Raw genomic sequence first — 13,265 nt, 5'->3', positions numbered from 1 at the left:
CAAAATGGGTGGCCACTGGGAGATCCCGCTCTTACAGGCAGACGGAGCGTAGATGCTCGGCGAAGCGGTCTCCCAGTCTACGTCGGGTCTCACCGATGTACAGGAGGCCACACCGGGAGCACCAAACACAGTAGCTGACTCCCAGCAGACTCACAGGTGCAGGTCAGCTGTTTTTGTTGTCGGTGTAAGTTACCGCTGCGGGCTGGTCATCCCGTGCCTGAGCTAAAGGAGCTGATGTCTGTTAGCGGGCATGCTACTTTGGAACTGGAATGTGTGTGACACTTGCAAGCTGGCCCCAGCACATCCTTGGGTGTGTTGCACATTAATGCAAAAGATACGTTTTACTGTATGTTTCAATGTGCACGTGATAAATAAACCTGATATCCTCACACGAATAGATCACGTACTGTCCCACTACCAGGACCACATGGTCACTTTACACGTACAAATCAAGGTATTCTGATGTGATTAAGATATGACTGCATTTTAGTGATGTGAATGTTCTATTAGAGTGGCCAGTAACCTACTGAATCTGGTCGGAGCCACTTTGAAGCCCTGCCCCCACATTTCCACCACCAGCAGCCTGAGCAAGCATTCCAAAAAAGCCTTCTGCCTGTCAGCTGATCCTTGTGCGTGGTTTTGTCTCAAAAGGTCAGTAGTTACCTTCCATCCACAGATGCTGCTTCAGTCCCTGAGATCTACCAGCAGGTTATCTGCTGTTCAAGATTACAGCATCTGTAATCACTTGTGTATCCATGTGGGGAGAGTATAGTTTACAGTTGGCTTTGTGGTATTACTAAAGGACAAGGTTAGCTACTTCTACAGGGCCAGGAACAAGATCTGGGATATTTTTTTTTGAAAGGGCATTATTTATCATTCCATCTGGCACGTGCACCTTTCTGAAGGTCTATAGCACAACACCAATTAACATTTTTAATCAGGGTCCTCTGCTACCTTAAATAAGTAGATTTATTGGATATGTTGGACTGGATATATTAACTGTCCTTAAGCAATCCATGCCTCTGAAGGGTACATTAATTTTATACAGAATTGTGGCCTCTGGGTGATTATGCACAAGTAGTGCAGAACTAATTAATTTAAATGAATGACTCTAATGAGGTTTCACTGTGTTTTTGAACTCACTAAATTACCTCAATAATAGAATATCTTTCGCACCTTCCCAAACCACTTTGCAATTACCATCAGTTTAGTAAGATTCCACCATTGGGCGTATCTTCCCTCCCCTCCCTTTTTAATGTTTTGAAAGGGGCACCCTGTTTGTGACTTGCAGACTCCCTGGACCACTCTACTGTCCTCACCAACCACCTCCCTTCAGAAACCCAAGAGATGCTGCAGATGCTGGAAATCCAGAGCAACACACACACACACACACTCGGCCTGAAACATCGACTCTTTATTTCTCTCTGTAGAGTGTTCCTCGAGCATTTCGTGGGCGTGCCTTCCATCATACAGTATTTTCCCCGTACAACTGCAGGACTTGACACCTTGTCCTTTTACCGCTTCCCTTCCCACCACCAACGAACCCAAGCAATGTTTCCAGGTGAGGCAGAGATTCGCTTTCACATGTTCTTCTCTGGTGTACCGACTGCACTCCCTGCTCACTGGTGTTCTTTACACAGAAGAAATTACACACAGATCTGGGGATGTTTTGTGCAGCGCCTGTATTCAATCTGGAGTCAGCACTGACCTGCCATTTTAATTCCCTACCCCTCTGCCACTCTGAGCTGTCTGTTGCCTCTCACACTGTAACAATGAGACCCAATTTAGGTTTGAGGAACAAGCATATGTTGTCTGGGCAAATTGCAGCTTGCAACACTCAGTACTTCAGGCAGTCAGAAATGGGCCAGGACACCCACCTGTGATATTGTTTGAGTTTTTCTCTCATAAACTGGGTACATCCTGTGCCCCTGTATTTTGCAACTCTTATATTTTATAGCTTTTATCCAGAAAAAAAAAGCCTCCCTCCCTCCCTTCCTAACTGCCAACCGCCCTCTACTGACCAGATGACATCATTTACACGTCCCCAGGGCAGTCCTGGCCTCACCCCATTAAAGACTCTCCCTATCAATCTATTCTTCCCCAACCTCAATGCAGCTTGTGGTATTCTCACGTTTTATCTGGTAACTAAGGTACATTTTAATCTCTTTTTTTCCCCTAATTTTTGCAAAATAGGGCCACCAGGACCAGTTGGACCTCCAGGTAGGAAAAATAATTTATACTAACAGTGTTCTTTAAAACTTAAAAGAATTCTGACAAACTTTGGTTCACAGTTTAATTTGGGCTAATAGATTGGCTTATTTCTGTAGGCCCTCCCGGTCTGGATGGGTTACCTGGACTAAATGGTTCGGATGGACTCATGGGGCTTCCTGGACCACCTGGAAAGGAAGGCAAACGAGCTCGAAAAGGTAGTAAATCTTCTAAGCCTCAGCAGTTTTCCACAGAAACTTCTTCCTTTTCATTTATAATGGATTAATATCGCTAAGGAAAGGGCAGGCAGATGAGTACTGTGGTACATTTTCTCAAACTATTATTATGGTACCTGTTAGTACAAAAAGTACCTTTTTTTTTTACAGAATTTCTCTTCAAAACCTAAGTTGAAAATAACCTTCAGCCTCATGCCTACTTAAGGTTGTCATAGCCGGGGGAGATAGTGGGGATAAGCTCACACTACCTATTAATTGCTGCCAATAGCGTGCGTCTCAAATGACCTCTGACAACCGAGTCCAGCTCCTGGTTTTCTCACTTGGCCTAGCTACTAAGCCCAGCAGAACTGTTTCTACTGTCAGGAGAAGGGGCAAAGGCGTGTTACTGGCACCCTAAAACCAGTCGCTCCTGGAAGATGGGGCTCGTCAGTCATGGCTGGCAGCTTGTCTAGGAGAAGGGAAACTCTAATCTCAAACCTCCGCTGCCTTGTGGCTGCACCCATTCCTGGGGAAGGCTTCAGGAGTAAACCATAAAGAAAAATCCAGAGCTGGGGACCCAAAGTAAGACCTACATTGCGTTCAATGCTGACTGGCAACTCGTGCGACGTTGCTGGTGCCGGACTGTATTGGTCTCTGCTGTTAGTTTGGAATCATCAGCTGCATGGGGAGGGGGAGCCTGCTCCCTAGCAACAGTTTGGTCTCCATATCGTACTGACCTAGCTTGTGTAACACATAGACAGGTAGGATACAACATCCATACTTGACCCCAACCAATGGAGGGCCTCTCATGCCTACTAAAGGACACTTTCAGAATCCAGTACGTCTGTAACTGTGCAACTAAGATAGTTATGGGTGACTTGTAACATAATTTCCCTCAAATGGTTCAGAATGCCAATGTTTAGAAACAGTGGGCAGAATATTTTCTTTGAAAATCTAAGCAGAAAAACACAGCAGTTGCTGGAAATCTAAAACAGAAGCAGAGAGGACTGGAAACTCTCAGCAAGTCAAGCAGCATCCATGGGACAAGAAACAGAGTTAATATTTCAAGCCCATCTTCTGACTAAGTCTCATGGACCTGAAAGGTTAACTTTGCTTCTCTGCATGCAAACACTGCCTGGTCTGCTGAGTGTTCCTAGTTCTTTTCTTGGTTAATTTGGCTGGGAAAAATTTAGCATGAAATAAATTTCAAAAATTATATTGTATCAAGAGTTGGACAGCTAAAGCATCAGTTGGCAAATGTAGATTTTATAAGCATACTAACTTATTTTATATATCCATAAATATTGTGTTTTCACAACAAAGTAATCAACTGATTAGCATTTGAATTAAAGCAAAACTACTTTTTCAAATCACAGCTCCCCCTGGCCCAAAAGGGGATCCTGGAGAGCCAGGGCCAAAAGGTGACAAAGGAGAACCAGGTCCACCTGGATTAGATGGATTACCAGGTCCAAGAGGTGCACCAGGACCAAAAGGTGATAAAGGAGAACCTCACAACGAGATCATTTTAGAAGGTAATCCAGAAAGTTTAAAGTTTGCTACTCAATGTGAAGTATCCATTATTCCCTTGGATTTAATAATGATAGTTACAATTTTGCTAGCTCCACTTACAGAATATACTCCTTTCTGGATATGGCAGGAATTTTGGGAAATTGATGTCAATGTAACAAAAAGTACCTTTGACTGGTTGTACCTTTCGATTGCTGGGCATCCACTTTGGCCACTGCAAAAGCACTAGAGATCCAGCCTGAGGGTTGTCATTCTTGGGTGCAAATGGACAAATGTTTGCCCCATTCTTCATCCTACCAGTTGTCTGTAGTCCAGAAAGGGAAGCCCTATAGAAAGGACTCAAGGTTCAAAAACTTCAAAGTAAATTTATTATCAAAGTACATATGTCACCATTTACTACTTTTAGATACAGTTTCTAGAAGGTGTTAACAGTAGAGCAAAGAAATACAACAGAATTAGTTTAGATTAGATTATGAGGACACTCAGTCCTCGTTGATTGTCATTTAGAAATGCATGCATTAAAAAATGATACAATGTTCCTCCAGAGTGATATCGCAGAAACACAGGACAAACCAAGACTAAAACTGACAAAACCACATAATTATAACATATAGTTACAACAGTGCAGAGCAATACTGTAATTTGATAAAGAGCAGACCATGGGCACGGTAAAAAAAAAGCCTCAAGTCCTGATAGCCCCATCATCTCACGCAGACGGTAGAAGGGAGAAACTCTCCCTGCCATGGACCCCCAAGCGCTGCAAACTTGCCAATGCATTGGAAGCACCCGACTGCAGTTGACTCTGAGTCCGTCCGAAAACTTCGAGCCTCCGACCAGCCCGCCGACACCAAGCACTGAGCACCATCTCTGCCGAGCGCTTTGACCCCGGCCCCAGCAACAGGCAACAGGCAAAGCCGAGGACTCGGGGCCTTCCCCTCCAGGGATTCTGGATCACACAGTAGCAGCGGCAGCGAAACAGGCATTTCAGAAGTTTCACCAGATGTTCCTCCGTGCTCTCAGGTCTGTCTCCATCAAATCAGGATTGTGCACAGCACCCTACTTGACAGATAAAAGATATCATCATCGGAGTGGCCGCTGCAAACTGCATCATGCTGCCATCTTCTCCCGCCTACCGAGCTTCACACAAAGACTGACAAATAGCCAATGTGCCAAAGGAGATATATATCGCAAATATAAAAAATAATGGTAATAATAAATAAGTAAATGATTCTGAAAACATGAGTTGTAGAGTCCATGAAAGTGAGTCCATAGGTTGTGGAATCAGTTTAGAGTAGAGGTGAGTAAAGTTATCTAACTCCACCAACTGATTTTTTTTTTGAGTGGGCCGACAAGAAGAATAGTTGACTTAGTGTGGGTGCCAGTTAGTTCCCAGAGCTGGTGATAATTCTTATTAGCACTTTTTGTCTTTTGCATATTGGTTGCTTGTCAGTCTTTAAGTATAGTTTTTCATAATTTCCATTGCATTTATCTTCCTGTAAATTCCTGCAATAAACTGAACCACAAGGTAGTACATGGTAACATGCACATAGAACATAGAACCGTAGAACATTTCAGCACAGAAACAGGCCTTTTGGCCCTTCTTGGCTGTGCTGAACCATTTTTCTGCCTAGTCCCACTGACTTGCACCTGGACCATACCCCTCCATACACCTCCCATCCATGTACCTGTCCAAGTTTTTCTTAAATGTTAAAAGTGAGCCTGTATTTACCACTTCATCTGGCAGCTGATTCCACACTCCCACCACTCTCTGTGTGAAGCGGCCCCCCCCCAATGTTCCCTTTAAACTTTTCCCCCTTCATCCTTAACCCATGTCCTCTGGTTTTTTTCTCCCCTTGCCTCAGAGGAAAAAACCTGCTTGCATTCACTCTATCTGTACCCATCATAATTTTATATACCTTGATCTAATCTCCCCTCATTCTTTTACGATCCAGGGAATAAAGTCTTAACCTATTCAATCTTTCCCTGTAACTGAGTTTCTCAAGTCACGGCAACATCCTTGTAAACTTTCTCTGCACTCTTTCAACCTCATTAATATCCTCCCTGTAACTTGGTGACCAAAACTGCACCAAATTTGGCCTCACCAATGCCTTATACAACCTCACCATAACATTCCAACTCTTATACTCAGCACTCTGATTTATAAAGGCTAATGTACCAAAAGCTCTCTTTACGACCCTATCTACCTGTGACGCCACTTTTGGGGAATTTTTTATCTGTATTCCCAGATCCCTCTGTTCTACTGCACTCCTCAGTGCCCTACCAGTGACCTTGTATGTTCTACCTTGGTTTTTCCTTCCAAAGTGCAATACCTCACACGTCTGTATTAAACTCCATCTGCCATTTTTCAGCCCATTTTTCCAGCTGGTCCAAATCCCTCTGCAAGCTTTGAAAACCTTCCTCACTGTCCACTACACCTCCAATCTTTGTATCATCAGCAAATTTGCTGATCCAATTTACCACATTTTCATCCAGATCATTGATATAGATGACAAATAACAATGGACCCAGCACTGATCCCTGTGGCACACCACTAGTCACAGGCCTCCACTCAGAGAAACAATCCTCCACTACCAGTCTGGCTTCTTTCATTGAGCCAATACCTGATCCAATTTACCACCTCTCCATGTATACCTAGCGACTGAATCTTCCTAACTAACCTCCCATGCGGGACCTGGTCAAAGGCCTTACTGAAGTCCATGTAGACAACATCCACTGCCTTTCCTTCATCCACTTTCCTGGTAACCTCCTCAAAAAATTCTAATAGATTGGTTAAACGTGACCTACCACACACAAAGCCATGTTGACTCTCCCTAATAAGTCCCTGTCTATCCAAATACTTGTAGATCCTATCTCTTAATACTCCTTCCAATAATTTACCTACTACCGACGTCAAACTTACTGGCCTGTAATTTCCCAGATAACTTTTAGAGCCTTTTTTAAACAACGGAACAACATGAGCTATCCTCCAATCCTCCGGTATCTCACTCGTAGATACCGACATTTTAAATACATCTGCCAGGGCCCCTGCAATTTCAACACTAGTCTCCTTCAAGGTCCGAGGGAATACCGTGTCAGGTCAGGTACTTTGATAATAAATTTACTTTAATTTTGCAATGGGTCACTAGTCAGTATCTATTAATACTCAGCATCATGTCAATGAGTCCTGATTTTCATAGTCTTTTTGACTCCCATCTTTCCCTTGTTTTAGTAACAGCCTTTGTGGCTGCTATGGAAAGAGCTGTCTAATAGTAATCTCATGAACAGTGTGGATGTTATTTGAAAATCTTTTTTAGTGCATCATAGAGAATGACGCCTCTCACAAGTTCATGATGAGGTATACTCTATTCTGTAGTGTTCTACTTGTTGGGCTATGTAGGAGAGGAGTATATCTTAGTGCATGCATGGAAAAGTTTTGTTCAAGTTTAGTGTCATTCAACTGTGCCCATGTACACTGCCAAACCAAACAATATCCCTCGAACCAAGTTACATAACACAGTACATACATCTCACACACAACACATAAAATCCTGATTAAGGGTCTCAGCCTGAAATGTCAACTGTTGATTCGTTTCCATGGATGCTGACTGGCCTGCTGAGTTCTTTCGGCATTTTGTGTGTTGCATAAAATACTACCATATTAATATTTGTGTTGACTTTGCACATGTTTACAGTAAGTATTGAATAAAACTACTTCAGGAGCCATATTTTATATTTCTCAGGCATTCTGCTGTAAACATTATACTGCCCTTTACAAATTTTTTTAGACTTTATCAGAATTGAGAAATGTTATCTGTCATTTCAAAAACCAAGAGCTAGTATAATAGAAGATGAATGATGCAGGGGTGAGACACTATGGGTTATTATGATAAAGGCAACAAAAGTTAGAATTTTTTGAGAAAATAGTAGATTCATAGAACATAGAAACATAGAAAATAGGTGCAGGAGTAGGCCATTCGGCCCTTCGAGCCTGCACCGCCATTTATTATGATCATGGCTGATCATCCAACTCAGAACACCGCCCCAGCCTTCCCTCCATACCCCCTGACCCCCGTAGCCACAAGGGCCATATCTAACTCCCTCTTAAATATAACCAATGAACTGGCCTCAACTGTTTCCTGTGGCAGAGAATTCCACAGATTTACCACTCTCTGTGTGAAGAAGTTTTTCCTAATCTTGGTCCTAAAAGGCTTCCCCTCTATCCTCAAACTGTGGCCCCTGGTTCTGGACTTCCCCAACATCGGGAACAATCTTCCTGCGTCTAGCCTGTCCAATCCCTTTAGGATCTTATACGTTTCAATCAGATCCCCCCTCAATCTTCTAAATTCCAACGAGTACAAGCCCAGTTCATCCAGTCTTTCTTCATATGAAAGTCCTGCCATCCCAGGAATCAATCTGGTGAACCTTCTTTGTACTCCCTCTATGGCAAGGATGTCTTTCCTCAGATTAGGGGATCAAAACTGCACACAATACTCCAGGTGTGGTCTCACCAAGGCCTTGTACAAGTCAAGCAATTCAAAGTCAAGCAATGTAATAACATAATTGCTACTTCAAATATTCAATGGGTTTTTACAGTATATCCATCACATTCTCAGTTCCCAAAGCATTTCAGTAAAATCAATTTGAAGTGTCATCACTATTAAGATTTGGGCAAGTTTGGTGGCAAGGGTATACCAGAAATTTCTTTGTGATTTTCCACTAGAGTATTACAGGAACCTTGAGCAAGAAAAAAGTCTTCAACCAGTTTTGTCATGGTTCCCATTGACTGAAGATTAGGAAAGCACCCATTGATTTTCTCTTTATGTAGGTAGATCTGCTACAGTCTGTAGAAATGTTGTGTAATAGAAGGTCATGGAAGTCATGTATAGAAGACACTGTGATTGCCTTCAAAGCATAGATTTGAACAGAATTTCCTGATCACATTTTCAATGTGGCCCATGAAATGCCAAGTATTCCCTAATCCATCAATTGTGTTATAACCAATTTGCATTGTCAAAAAAGGCATTATAGTAGAACTACCTGTATGAGATTTATGTTAACACTCACAACACGCTGGAGGAACTCAGCAGGTCGGGCAGCATCCGTGGAAAAGATCGGTCGACGTTTCGGGCCGGAACCCTTCGTCATGTTTTAGCTTCTGTTATCCAGTGGTTCACATGATATGGTGTTAATCTTAACTTGGCTACACTGATATCATAAAGATTTCAATTAGCTCTAAATGGTATCATTAACACTAGAAATACAGACTTTGAGCTGCTATAATATAAAAATTAAGTGGTGCTCGAACAGTATGGGCAGAACGAGAAGGACTGTAACCTCCGTTCAGGTCACCTGATGGTTTAGTTAAAGAGAGCTATGGAAGGTTACAAATGATAAACATGAGAAATGCTGTGGATACTGGAAGTGCAAAACAACAACCACACACAAAATGCTGGAGGAACTCAGGAGGTTGGGCAGCATCCATGGAAATGAACAGTTGACGTTTCAGGCTGAGACCCTGCTTCAGGACTGAGAAGGATGGAAGCAGGTGCAAGAATAAAAGTAGGGAGAGGGGAAGGAGGTTAGCTGTAAGGTGATAGATGAAGTCAGGTGTGTGGGAAAGGTCAAGGGCTGGAGAAGAAGGAATCTGATAGGAAAGGAGAGTGGACCATAGGAGAAAGGGAAGGAAAAGTTAGCTTTACTTTTATTTCTGGTAACATGTTGCATGGGACTCTTCATTAATCACATCACTACTCGTCTCTACTACATGATTGCCTAGAATTTCACAGGCTTGAATCTGCTGAACTGGAGGAGTTCAACTTGTCAGTTCGGTCTAATTGAAGTTTGTGCCTTGAAATTACTGCAACCTCATGACCTGCAGTTGTTGTGGACTTTCACTTCTGAGTCACAAATGTAATGGCTGATGACTCCAGCATTGAGGGCATCTGCTCTCTCAGAGGTGCTGCCAAAGAATCAGGTGTGAACTGAGACCCCAGTTTACTCTCCCAGATCAAGGTGAGAGATCCCACAGTGTCATTTTGATAAAGGCCAGGGAGGATTTCACTTATCCTTCAATGAACACTAGATGGTATGGTCATCATCATATTGCTGATCGTAGGAGCTAGTTGCACATAAATTAGCAACTGTTTCTGATACTCAGAGTAGCAACACTTTTATTTAGTTAGAGATACAGTGCATCTTTCTAACCCTTCAAGCAGTATCACCCAGCAAACCCTGACAACCGCAATTTAACTGTAACCTAATACTGTAATGAGACCATTTACAATGATCAATTAACCTACCCAGTATTTCTGTGGACTGTGGGAGGAAACTGGAGGACCTGGAGAAAACCCACACGTTCCACAGAAAGGACATACAGAGACTCCTTATAAAGGCCACCAGGATTGAACTTGAAAATCTGATGCCCCGAGCAGTAATAGTGTCGCACTAACCGCTATGCTACCATGGTGCCCAATGACACTTGAAGACATTTCAGTCGAATTTTAACTACAGTGAGATATCTTTAACTTGTTAAGGGTGCTGTATAAATATGACACCTTCCTTTTGTTAATATCAGTCTCTTTTTGGGGAGGGAGTCCAATGAAAAAGTCCTACAGATTTAATAAGCGAGTTTCATCACTTATGCAGAAAACTGCTTCAGACCGTAGGTTGCCTAAATGATCACATTTCTAGGTACTGTTTCTTTGTAGTTCGTACCCATGCTCAGTGAACTGTTACTAACAGATTTATATTTCAATGTTCAATTCCTCCTCCCTCAGGTCAGAGAGGTCCTTCAGGTCCACCGGGCCCAGCCGGACCACCGGGATCTCCAGGACCACCAGGTCCCCCTGGTCCACCAGGTTCCAGAGGAAAGTCCAGGAAACAACAGAACTTGGTTAGCTATGGTAATGGGCCTTTACATTTGAACCTTCCACGGAAATGTGGCAGTCCTGGTTGAGAAGGTCTTGTCTCACTATTGTGTTCAAACTTAGGTGAAGTCCATGCTGAACCTAATGACGACACTTTAATCAGAAGGATGTCCGCACAGAAAATACAGACCTTATTTTCAAAGAAAGCTGGTATTATTTCATCTCATTTTGTCCTTAATTATGGTATTGGAGTAATCGCTTTCGCATTAACTTTTAAGCAATCTCTCTCAACAGGACGCATCATAAAGTCAGTGGATGACCCTGATAACGTGACAAAGATAGATAACACATTTGGAGCATGGATGGAAGACCCTGCACTGAAACATAATGAACAGATTTGGATTGTTGAACACTTCTCAGGTTTGCTATTAATATGCTTGGCTGCAAACTTATCAAATATCTAAACATAATCAGATTTTCTTATTATCAAAACACTGAAAAGCAAATTATATATACACTACTATGGTAATGCTACCCTAATGCTACTATGGTAATGCTGGTTAGCACTCTTTATTATAATCTCTATTAGCAGTGAACAACAGAGCATAGATTAATCCTTCAAGGACTAATCACAGCCACCGCGTGCACTTGCATTACTCATGTGGTCATTGAGCACGGTCCATTTGCAAATATATCATTAACTATTTCCCTGAAAACAAAGGACAAGTTTTGGTTAAGGACTTGGTTATTTCTAGTTCTAGATACTTTGAGTGAAGGAGTGCTTCTGCAGGCCACCATCCTCAAGTCCCAGGTCCCAGGGATATCCAAGGCACTGATTCACAAGGTTCTTGGGCCCAAGGACTTGGTCTAATGCTCAGTCCTCTTCCCTACTTCCACCTCCAGGACAATCTGATTTGCAAAGAAAGATGCAATGGATAGCCGGCCAGGCCCACTTAGGTGTGACTGAGTTTTCCTGTGGCAGGCTCCAACTAGAGTTTGGCCCGTTATTCTTCAACTGCTCACTATACCTCGCCATGTGTTGATGTATTTCTGTGTTACTTTTGTATTCATTCTTTTGGAACTTCACTGCCCTGCTTTCTTCAGTTTGGTTTACAAGTTGTACACATCAGATACCATTTAGGCTATCACATTGAGGCAAACCATGAAGAAATTAGGGTTTGTGTGTTCAGTTTACTTTGAACATTATCATTCAGGCAGTTTGACCATAGTATGTTTATGAAGGACTATTATTTAACTCTGCATTTTGTTGATAGGACTCACAGTTAAAGAATATGAAAATTTGGAAGCACTTAAGAATGGAACTAACTTCAAAACTATAACACTGCCATACTTTTTCCATGGCTGTGGTCATGCAACATACAATGGTTCAATTTATTACCACAAAGGAGGATCTGACAATATTATAAAGTGAGTACATTTAATTGTATTTTGTAGAACAATGAGTACAAAATGATCAATAAATATTTTTATTGACGTCTGGATTCCTATAGTCTACTGCAGATTATTTTATTTCAAAAGGAATACTTTCCAGATTACCTTTGTGGGCTCTATATTCTGATGATGTTAACAAATCCAAAATTTTAGTCATCATAAATTTAAATATATTGTTTAGATATAGATGAGTAAGTTATTTAAATTGCTTTAGTCCCACTTTTAATTTAAAATACAAGATATTTCACTGATTGCTTAAAATAATTTATTTAAAATTATAGCTTCAATTAAAAGGCACTACTTTTTATACATTGAACTACATCTAGGATCTATGTTTGATAATAGGCATGCAGAACACAAGGTAGAATGCATCTGCTAAACTTCCTTCTGATGCAATCAGAGAGAAAAAAAAAACTTTATGATTATGTCTATCATCTCAAATTTGAACTGTAATGTTCTAACAATACAATAGCCTTGTCTTTTATAGGAGATATTTGAACCAAGGTCACAAGTGCTCCAATGCTATGACTATTATTTCTCAAAGTTCAAAATAAATTTATTATTAAAGAACATATGTCACCATATACTACCCCGAGATTCATTTTTTTGCAGGCATTCACAGTAAGTATAAAGAAACACAATAAATCAATGAAAAAGGTCACACAACAATATAGTTAACCAACCAATGTGCAAAAGACAACACATTGTGCAAATACAAAAAAAAAGTAATAAATATAGAAAACGTAAGTAGAGGCCTTGAGAGCAAGTCTATAGCTTGTGGAATCAGTTCAGTGTTGAGGTGAGTGAAGTTATCAGGGCTGGTTCAGGAGCCTGATGTTTGAGGGGTGATAACTGTTTCTGAACCTGGTCGTGTGGTAACCAAGGCTCCTGTGCCTCCTTCCTCATGACAGTAGCGAGAGCATGGTCTGGATGGGGGGGTGGGGGTCCTTGATGATGGAACAAATGTGGGTGAATTACCCAATCTATCCTCCCCAGT

The 13,265-nt window shown here is 41.7% G+C and overlaps 1 protein-coding gene across 1 annotated transcript in view; it reads left to right on the top strand.

Moving 5' to 3' along the window:
* The window catches only part of gldn (gliomedin), a 32,177-nt gene that overhangs the window by 16,623 nt on the left and 2,289 nt on the right, over nucleotides 1–13,265 (top strand). Inside the window, exons 3-9 of the mRNA XM_072278194.1 lie at nucleotides 2,194–2,220; nucleotides 2,328–2,426; nucleotides 3,800–3,955; nucleotides 10,727–10,852; nucleotides 10,940–11,026; nucleotides 11,111–11,236; nucleotides 12,091–12,244. Of these exons, the coding sequence (XP_072134295.1) occupies nucleotides 2,194–2,220; nucleotides 2,328–2,426; nucleotides 3,800–3,955; nucleotides 10,727–10,852; nucleotides 10,940–11,026; nucleotides 11,111–11,236; nucleotides 12,091–12,244 (775 nt within the window). The remainder of the gene's footprint in view (nucleotides 1–2,193; nucleotides 2,221–2,327; nucleotides 2,427–3,799; nucleotides 3,956–10,726; nucleotides 10,853–10,939; nucleotides 11,027–11,110; nucleotides 11,237–12,090; nucleotides 12,245–13,265) is intronic.

This window comes from Mobula birostris, chromosome 14 (genome assembly GCF_030028105.1).
Source record: "Mobula birostris isolate sMobBir1 chromosome 14, sMobBir1.hap1, whole genome shotgun sequence".
NCBI classification, from domain to species: Eukaryota; Metazoa; Chordata; class Chondrichthyes; order Myliobatiformes; family Myliobatidae; genus Mobula; species Mobula birostris.
The sequence above is the reverse complement of the archived record's forward strand: the minus strand, read 5'-3'. Positions and strand labels throughout refer to the sequence as shown.